At 34.8% G+C, this 10,000-nt stretch overlaps 1 protein-coding gene across 4 annotated transcripts in view; it reads left to right on the top strand.

Annotated features, from left to right (window-relative positions):
* The window catches only part of LOC113810602 (probable phosphorylase b kinase regulatory subunit beta), a 59,657-nt gene that overhangs the window by 33,320 nt on the left and 16,337 nt on the right, over nucleotides 1–10,000 (top strand). For 2 of the 4 annotated variants that reach the window (XM_070127837.1, XM_070127839.1), the window contains 3 exons: nucleotides 629–771; nucleotides 1,175–1,307; nucleotides 1,661–1,800. In XM_070127837.1, coding sequence (XP_069983938.1) covers nucleotides 629–771; nucleotides 1,175–1,307; nucleotides 1,661–1,800 — 416 coding nt within the window. Of the gene's footprint in view, nucleotides 1–628; nucleotides 772–1,174; nucleotides 1,308–1,660; nucleotides 1,801–2,838; nucleotides 2,982–10,000 lie in introns of all 4 variants that reach the window. The other 2 variants (XM_070127836.1, XM_070127838.1) reach the window with 1 other exon arrangement.

The following is a 10,000-nucleotide window of genomic DNA, read 5'->3' on the forward strand; positions in this document are numbered from 1 at the left end:
CCAGCCTACGTGCCACACACCAGGGATGTTAACTATTTACATAAATATGATTTTTTGAAGAATTGTGATATCACTAGGCCTATGATTGATATCAGAGTCCTTTAGTATTCAATTATTGACAAAAGGAAATAGAATTAAACATTAAAGACAAATGATTTGTTATCTTGCTATGCATAATTATATACCTACAGAGGGAGTCTAGAGGGAGCTCATCATTCTCTGATAGTAGCAGCAAACTTTGGTCATATACCAGCAGTTACAGTCACTTTTTTCAAACATTGCTTGTAATCTCCAGCAAGAAACAATTTAGTGCCCATAACTGTGCTTGAAATACCCAAAATACAAATGGATAAACTGTTTGTTATACCCATAGCATCTCCTTAGTGGCTGCTAGCTAAGGTTTCATAGCATGAGTTTAAGTGTTGAATTATGGAATGCAAGTATGGTTTAGATATTTTTAGATGAAAAAAATCCAAATAGTGTATGCAGAGTAAGCAGAGTAAAGGGAAGAGTTAAATCTTGACAGCTATATAGACCAGGTTTTCCTATAACTTGTATACAGTGGGACCTTCAGCAAGCAATTTTTCATGCTATGGTTTTATATACCAGTGTTTGCTTTGCTTTACAGAGCATCTGGACTTCTTAAGCACATTGGACATCGACTTGGATATCACTCCATTTGAGCAACTACAACATGCCAGCATTGGATATCAGTCTCTTACAGATGTTCCAACAGCAATAAAGTATTCAGAGGATTCTATGAGCTTTAAGGTATGATTTGTATTTTATTTTTTGTGTTTAGACAGATGTGTCAGACTAAAACTGACAAAAATTATGTTATCTGATTGCAGTTGGTAGGAGTTATGTTAGAAAGTCCAGAGTTTGCTGAGTTTGTTAAAGGACCAATAACATTCTCATTAAAGTCAGTAGATTGTGAGCTAAATTTTGCTATACATTTTATCTCTCTTCTATTGTCACATTGTTACAAAATATTTTCATTCACTAAACTTGAATGTAATTCAAAATTGAAAATGACTCTTAACTCTTGTGATTTGGTTATGTATGACTTTGATGGTAGAATTGTATCTTATTATGAATATAGATTGATAAAGAGATATGTATTTTGTACCTTTTGTTATTGTGTAGAAACAATTGTCTTTCCTCTTATGTGCAGGATATGGCATCGCAACCCACTGAGGAAGTAATAAAGGTTCTCAGGTCAGTGTCTACACTTCATGGACAAACTCAACTCCTAGGAATTTTGCTACGCAGAGAAGGTGAAACTTACCCAGTAGATGGTGTCTCAGGTTGGTAGCAAAGATTATGACTCCTGATGTGAAAACAAATAATCCTTAAGTCTTTTTCTTTATAGGTTCTTGTTTCATTACTTTTCTAATCTAAATAGTGATTTGAATAGTCGAGAAGTGAAATGTTAGTAGCAGTGAAGGCTAAGGAAATAAAGAATTATTATTTTCAAATACAAGAAAAATAGGTAATTGTGGATAGAAATGAGATTGTATTGCCTCTATATGTAGATCTCTCTCTGTTTTCATGTGGCTTAAAACATGAGCTTGTAACCAAATTAACAATCATGACATGTCAGTGTTAGTTGCAGTCTGTTACTTTAAAAGATAGTAGATTAACCAAGTCAAGATCTTAGTGTCAGAGAGACTGGAGAAGCTGCTGCAGGAGGTCAGCGAGTGCCACTTCTGGGAGGCCATGCGTCTCGCTGCAGCCACCCTTGAGAAACTCTACCCGTCTGTGACACACATCACAACCATTCTTGTGCAGGGTTGCCAGGTGATGATCTTGGTTTGGGCACCTGGCTTTGTCCCCCTCCTACTGAGCCAGGCCCTGCAGGGTCTTGTAGTATGGTTTGATAGCATTTGCTTGGCATCATGTTCTTAATATGATGTTCAGTAAGCTAACAGTGCATAAGTGGGTCGTGCCTTTTGACTGAGGAATGAAGGAAGAGAATTAAGGAAACAAAGGAATCTTCATTGTACATAGATTGGAAGGGAGTTGCACTAGTTTCCAGTTAGCTATGATATATAGGCTTATAGCAATATATACAAGTTCAGTATTAAGCCAGTTATGCCGGGTAAAAAATTTGGCAAATGGACATGATCATGGACTTATTGGCATGCATCGACAGTTTCCCCAATTTGTGCCCGGCTTGTTTGGTAGTTTACCGGCAACATTAGGCACCTAAAAGCTTATATTTTGATACGATTTTTAAAGACATACTTTTTTGAAGGTTTACCTTCACTTTAGGTGCCATTTCCTAAAAGTTTTACCATAGAAAAGATGTCACTTCTATTGGAGAAAAACAAGCTCCATCCAATGAGCCAAAGGTGTGGGAATGGTTGTGTTTGATGCCATCTGCTACTTTGTCCACAACAGCCATGGCATTTACATACATGCCACCTGGTGGGAAGTGGTTAAGTGAGTGTATTGTATGGATTTTATTTATTCACTTCTGGAAATATATATACTTCTGGATTCTTGAAGTACTGTGATAGGCATTTTTACGTTTATGCCTAGACTTACATAACAGAAGAAAGGGTTGATGATAATTGAAAAAGAGGGGGAAAAAAAGAAAAAAGGTTTCATGTGAGTGTCTCAGGAACTATATGTGTTATTATTTTTTATTTATTTATTTATTTTTTATTTATTTATTTTTTTTTTTCTCCATTTTTAGAAAAGGCTATACTGGTATTCAGAGCTTGCAACCAGCTGCCATTTGCCCCCTTTAAGCAAGGTTGCTTGCGTACTAACAAGATTTTTTTTATATATTTCCTTTTATACGCATGCTGCTTTTCCTTACCCCACCTCCAGTGAGTGATCGTGTGCGTTCCCTGTTACATCAGTCTTCCTCTCTTCGGTATTGGGCTGTGGTTCGGGAATGCACTGCATTGCTATCAAATGAAGTGGAGTCAATATCACCTTACATCACCACTGTACTAGTATCAGGAAAGCAGGTACTGTAAAGTAGATGATTTCTTTATTGCATGTATGTATTATGGTTTATGGCCAAAAAATATGTTGAACTGAAATTGAAAACAAAGTTCATGTTCATGTTTAGTAACCACGTATCTTCCCAGATATGAAAGATAAGTAGTGAAATTTGCTGAAATTTCACCTGGTAAGGTTGCACTTTTAGTATTACCAACCATTATTCAGCATTTAACAGCCATAGTTGGAAAGATACTGTTCTTAGACTACATTTTGTCTTGAAGTGTATTACTCTAGTATACAATTTTTTTCTTCTTGATTTTCAAATAAGGGTAAAATGACACATTATGAAAATAGTTGCTTTGGAAAAGTTGTTTTCCTATATCACACTCCTCTGCCTTTGTGATGCATGCTTTTAAAAAGTTCATGCTTTTTTGCTGCTTTAGATATAGTGTACACAAAAATGAATCTTAAAAGAGGAAAAGGAAAACTATTTCTGGTTCTCTAACCCATTTTAGATTTCATTGCTTTGTGAATTAGGCTATTGATTGTTTTACTTTGCAGTATCAGTCATGCTCTCCTATTTGCCACTATATAGCTATCTTTGCATTGTGCTTTCCTAAAACCTGTCAAGGTTTTTACCAATTATTTGATAAGAAATTAAATAAGAGTTAACTAGGTAAACTGTAAGGATTTGTAATTTCTGTAAATTGGAGAAGCAAATTATTTTACTTTCTTTTTTGTATATTGGTAAGATTTACGGTCTGGCAAAAACATCATAAAAAGCAATATTTTTCACTCAATAATTTTATTCAATTTTTTTTTTTTATAGGTTTCTGTATATAGTGTACATAAATTGGCATGGAGTGCTTTTTGTTTCTTTCAAATATGTTAGGTATAATTATGTATGGTTAATGGTAACATTGAACTAAGTGATAAAATCTTTAGAGGGATAGTTATATTTTTGTTAAAAGGCATTATTTAGCTTATTGATAAGTGACATTTTAGAAGTTTATGCAACCCGACTGACTGTATTTTTTGCCGAAAAAATACAGACAAATATTTTTATAACTAAATTTCTGTTTACCACAAATCTAAAATACAACCCCTAGTGCCACAACGGCTAGATTTATGACTATCAAAGCACATTGAGCAAACCTTGTGCCGTGGAGACTGCATCACGTCTGTTGCCACTAGACTGAGGCTTTAAAAAAAAGATTTGTATTTTGAATATAAACTTCAATTTTACTTTTCCATTGTAATATCTAGATCTGGAAGGCAGATTTTAGAGTGAGGTGGTGTCCATGAACAGGTTCATTACATCACTTCTCAATATAAAAATAAAAATCTATAAAAAAAGACCCCAACCTGACCCACCTCAAGTGGGAGTCTGTTACCTGAACCAAAGTTATTTATTTTGGGTTGGAGGCCTTATCTGTCAAGAAATAACAATTGTAAATTGTTTATAATTTTTTTCCTTTTTTCACAACTGTATACATGCCTGCATACATTTGAATTTATACATATATAGATATATAGATATATAGATAGAAAGATAGATATAGATATATACATATACATATATATACATATATATACATATATATACATATATATATACATGTATATATATATATATATATATATATATATATATATATATATATATATATATATATATATATATATATTTATAAATTATTTATTTATTTATTTATTTATTTATTTATATATACATATCTATATATATCTATATATATCTATATATCTATATATCTATATATATATGTATCTATATATATATATATATATATATATGTGTATATATATATATATATGTATATATATATATATATATATATATATATATATATATATATATATATATATATATATATATATATATATATATATATATATATATATTACGTAAGTGGCCACTCTGCCTGGTGTACACCATGTAGGCTGAGTGTATGTGAACACTTGGTTGCAGTGACAAGACTCTATGCTTTCCCTTTGCAAAGTTATTTTGCATAAACGTTTTTAGATTTTTTGCAAATTTCCATATCTATATTTGTCTTTTGATTTGTCTTATCAGATTTAATAGACTGTTTATTTGCACAGACTCCATATCATCTCTGTCTGTAAAAAAGAAAAAAAAAAAGTAACTATTTGTTATTTGTGTCATTTTATTTTTTCATGATATTCACTTTTCTGTAATGCAACCAGTGCCACTGGTCAGGGTGGCTAGAAATTAGTATGATGAGCATGGAAATGGCATTATCCTGGGAGCCAGCACTCTTCCAGTCATGACTTATGGAGATTACATTCCACACTCGTTCACTGATGGGAATAATGCAAAAGCCCCTTTTTAAAACTCATGGTGAGCCATTTCTATCACTCTGGCTTTCACTCATGACTGCAATTTTGCATCACCCAACCTGTGGCTATTTTTTCCCATGATGACTTGTTTATGTTACTCACCCCTAAAGCCAAATTTTTTCATGACCTGATGGTCACATCACCCAGATTGAAGGGGTTAATTTTGCTTACACATAGATGGCTTCATAAGCATTTAGTCACCAAGAAGTCAGTTACTAACTGTACCATACCTCACCTGTGTATTCCATTCCTTGAATTTTCACAAAAAGAATTTTCTTTTGTAACACTATTATCATTGTTAACCACATTCCAACGGGGATGGCATGTGCATACATGTCATGCCACAGTGTTGAATTTAGTAATCGTTTTTACATATAGATGGCTCCACAAATACTAGGTCACCAATGAGCCAGTTACGAGAAGTACCTGTCTCACCTGTTTACCCTTTTCCTTGATTTGCAATAATATTTTCAAGTTCTGTTGTTAGTAATGCCAAAAACAATATAGTAATTTAATGTTTATAATAAAAATAACAGTATCAACATTGATAGCACTAGTAGAAAAGGCGTTTTTCCTGCCAACTCAAGGAAAGGTAAGGTCAGGTACAAGATCTACTAACTGGCTCCTCTGTGGCTAAGCACTGGCAGAGACATTTAACATGACACTAATGTGTACGCAACATTCTCCCGGTAGCATTGGTTAACATTGTTATTATTATTGTACAGCCATCTGTGTATAAGCAAAATTGATAGACTAAAATCACAGTAGACAATGCTTATATACATGCATTCCTAATAGCAGCAGGTTTTTTTTTTTTACATTTCTAAGGTATTTACAGGCATATTATATATTTATGATGCTTGGAAGTATATTAGATTTGCTTTTTGTTATGTGCAGAACTATTTTAATTGTATTAATGTGTAAATACATTTTGATTTTGACATATACTATTTGGAAATGATGTTTACAGGATTTTTTTTATGCAGGATATAATGATAAACATGTTATTCTCTTTAGTTGTTGTGGGTGAAATCACTTACTGGAGATGGTAGAAGGTCTATGTATTTGGTTTTCCTGTTTTTACTCTTTATAGTGGTGGGATAATTTTTTTACATCCAGTTGACATCCATATATTTTGCATTACATCTTTATGGTGAGACTTTCCTGTTTAGTTTTTGTTATATTCATCAGCACTGGAGAGCTAATGCCAACAGGGGCACATACCCATATCCATTCTATATTTCCACATGTGAGGGTCCCTCATAGCAAGCCACCAGGCTGGGACTTGGCCCTTTTCAAGCTCTTCACAACTGGTTTGATCGATCTGCCCGAACCACGTCTTTGTAGGTCATCCCACAAGCCTACTCCAACCCGAGTTGTCTTGCACTGCAGCAACCTGATGGGAAGGATCATCTTGTGGGAAACAATCCAGGTGTCTGTGTAGCATGAGTTGGCAGTCACAGATTGTGCAAGTAACAGGTTCTTTGCCAGTCTCATGGTGGAACTGTTGGTTGGACATGTGGTTCCACCAACTGTACCCCTTGATCTGGCATAAGGACCTATTACAAAAGGTATCAAGACGAGATTCCGAGGCACAGGATAACATCCAGTTTTCACTACCATATTGTAAAACCAGCATTATCAAGGCCTTGAAAACAATTTGCTAGGTACTTCTGCATAGGTACTGGCATCTCCAAATACCCTTTTTGTCCTCACTGCAAGCACATACCAACTGAACAGGTTCTCCTAGCAAGTCCCCAGAGTCCTGGATGTAGGTCTTGGTGCAAGAGACCTATAGACACACAGGCTTTGCTTCATTGCTAAATGCATCTAGAACCACCACTAGGGTTTCCAAGGACTCAGGTAAGATAGCAACATTATCAGTAAAGTCAAGGTCAGAAACCTTGATATTGCTCAGAGTTGCTCCACAATGACTTTGGACAGTAGCTCTGCCTAGTATCCAGTCGATGCAAGTGTTGAAAAGTGTTAGTGCAAGGACACTAGCAGGAAAAGAAGAAGCTCGACAGGCCCCCACCACACTTTACAGTTCTTTCAGTACCAATATACAGGCTTGTTATTAATTCAGTAATTCTTGTTACCACTGGCTGGAGGATTGTGACTTGCATTATTCTCTGGTGCACAGGACTCTGTCACTATTGAGAAGGGAAAAGAAACAATTTATCAGGAATCTTGCAGATGAGGTCCAAGACCATTCCTGCCTACCAAGCCCTGGTGCTTCGAGTCACTGTAGAGCACTGTCATGAGTTTGGATTACATCGACCTCAATGCATCGTGAATCACTCTGGGAGATCTGGAAATGGAGATGAGCCCGAACAAGGAGTATTGAATTAATAGCAAGTCAATTTGCTGGAACTGAAATTGCTGTAAAGTGTGGTAGGGACCTGTTGAGATTCTCCTTGTTAGATCAGGAGGGAGGCAACAGTTTTCAACACATGCATGCACTAGATACTGGGTAGAGCTACTGTTCAAAGTCATTGTGGAGCAACGCTGAGCAATGTTAAGGTTACCAACCTTAACTTTGTTGATGATGTTGCTATTTTATCCAAGTCTCTTGTGGTGACTTTAGATGCATTTAGCAATGAAGCAAGGCCCCTGGGTCTAGTCTTCTGGATCAAGACCAAGATCAGGAATTTGTGGGCTTGCTAGGAGAACCTCTTCAGTCAGTCCTTGCTTGCAGGGAGATATTGAAGTCACAGAGAGTTTTACATATCTTGATAGTGGAGTTCATGTCTCTGGGCTGTCAGATCAGGAAGACAGATTGACTTGGCAGCTTGGATGATGATCTCTCTCGACAAGAGTATTTGAAAATGTGGTATCTGTGCAGAAGGACCAAGCTACATTTCTTCAAGACCCTGATATTAGCAGTTTAACTCATTGATGGGGAAACAGGAACTTAGGTGTAGGGAGCCCATGAGATGACCTAGGAAGTTGTGGCTTGGGTAAACTGATCAAACCTGTCAAGAAGAGTAAGGGTTGGGCTGAGCCCTGTCCTTCCAATTGTAAGATGGTAACTGTGGAATGTAGGTACAGGTATCAGTTGGTTAGTGTACATATTTTTTAAATAGGGAGGATATTTTACTATTGTTATTATTATTAGTTTCAATTAAGTTGTTTATTTTTCTCTTTTTTTTTTTCTTTCTTTTTCTTTTTCTTTTCTTCTTCAGTCAGATGTAACTGAAACTAAGCTCAGTTCATGAGTGGGAAAGTATTACAATGGGTTTGAGTCTACCTTTATTAGGTATTTGTTTTTGTTATATTTTGTGTTGTTCTGGGATTATGTTTGCTTGTGAGCTTTTGTCTTTTCCTAATGCCATTACATAGTTTTCATGTGGATTGTTAATAGATAATTTAATAACGGGTTATCAGTGTTCGTGTGATGCTTTTGGTTGCTCATTGTGACACTTCATTCAAAAGATTGGCATATAGTTAATGTATGGAAAATCATTGACTTATTGGTCTGTTGCTATATTTGAAATGGGGTTTGTTGTTGAACAAATAATTTGGAGATTGGTCTTTCTAGTTTAACAATTTGAAAAAATTATGAGAGCCCATTGAAGAGAAGGAAGACATATTGAGGTCTGGATGCGATGTCCAAAGATGAAGTACTGCATTACCAACTAATAGAAGCAGAACTGCCTCCTGAGGGTTAGTTGTACCCAAGTTAGATACATCCAATAGAATGGAAAATCTACTTATTTGTGTTTTCCTGTGTATGTTTTGTTATCTCCTGATCTGAAGTTTGTAAGAGATGAAATGTTTATTTGTTTTAAATTTTGTATTTATTTTCTTTCCTTCTAGGAAGTTGGCCATATGTATTGTGAGACTGTAAAATAAGAGCATAGGAATTAGGATTGAAAATTAACTATTATATTTCTTTATGTTAAATAAGAAGTCTTTGTATATGGAAATGTTATCATGTCCCAAGATGAAATATATAAATGTTAACTTTTTGTCATAGGTCTTTCGACTGACATAGGTGATAAGGGCTGGATCTATAGAAGTTCATTCACCTATAGTACCTTCATCCAAGTTTTATGCATCCTATTAGAAAAACTTTTACTTATGTTGATTTGAGAGAGCTCTATGGTTTGGTGATGCCTTTTTCAAATATTTACTTAATTACATATAACTCAGCATTGCTTACTTTAGATATTTTCTTTTCTTTTGAAGGTAAACCATCAGTAATCCTTCCTTTGTATGCATGGATCTATATTTCAAGTTGTGTATGCTAGATGTCCTTTCTTTCTTAACCCAAGGCCTAGATTTAAAAGCTGTTTAATGTTTCTATTAAATCTCATAAAAAAATTAATTTCATTCACTCACCAGCACACTTTTTTCTACTTTATATGAGAAAACTAACATTTTCTGTGGTCCATTCAGTTGAAATAGGCCAGAAAGGTTATCTGCCATAAGCTAATTGGCTTGCAGAATGTGTTAGTAAACAGAGTTCATTGCTTTTATGGACTGCATTGCTTAGAATTGAATAAGGAGTGAACATTTCATATTTTTGGAGAATGATTTAGGAATCCAATGGTAATTATTTTTATAGTTCTTTACTGAAAAAGTATGAGAATGAAAAGTAATGAAAAGATCCTTTGGATGAAGAAGCCAGTCTATTTAGCCTAAATTACTTGAGTTTCGA

Source organism: Penaeus vannamei, chromosome 12 (genome assembly GCF_042767895.1).
Source record: "Penaeus vannamei isolate JL-2024 chromosome 12, ASM4276789v1, whole genome shotgun sequence".
NCBI lineage: Eukaryota > Metazoa > Arthropoda > Malacostraca > Decapoda > Penaeidae > Penaeus > Penaeus vannamei.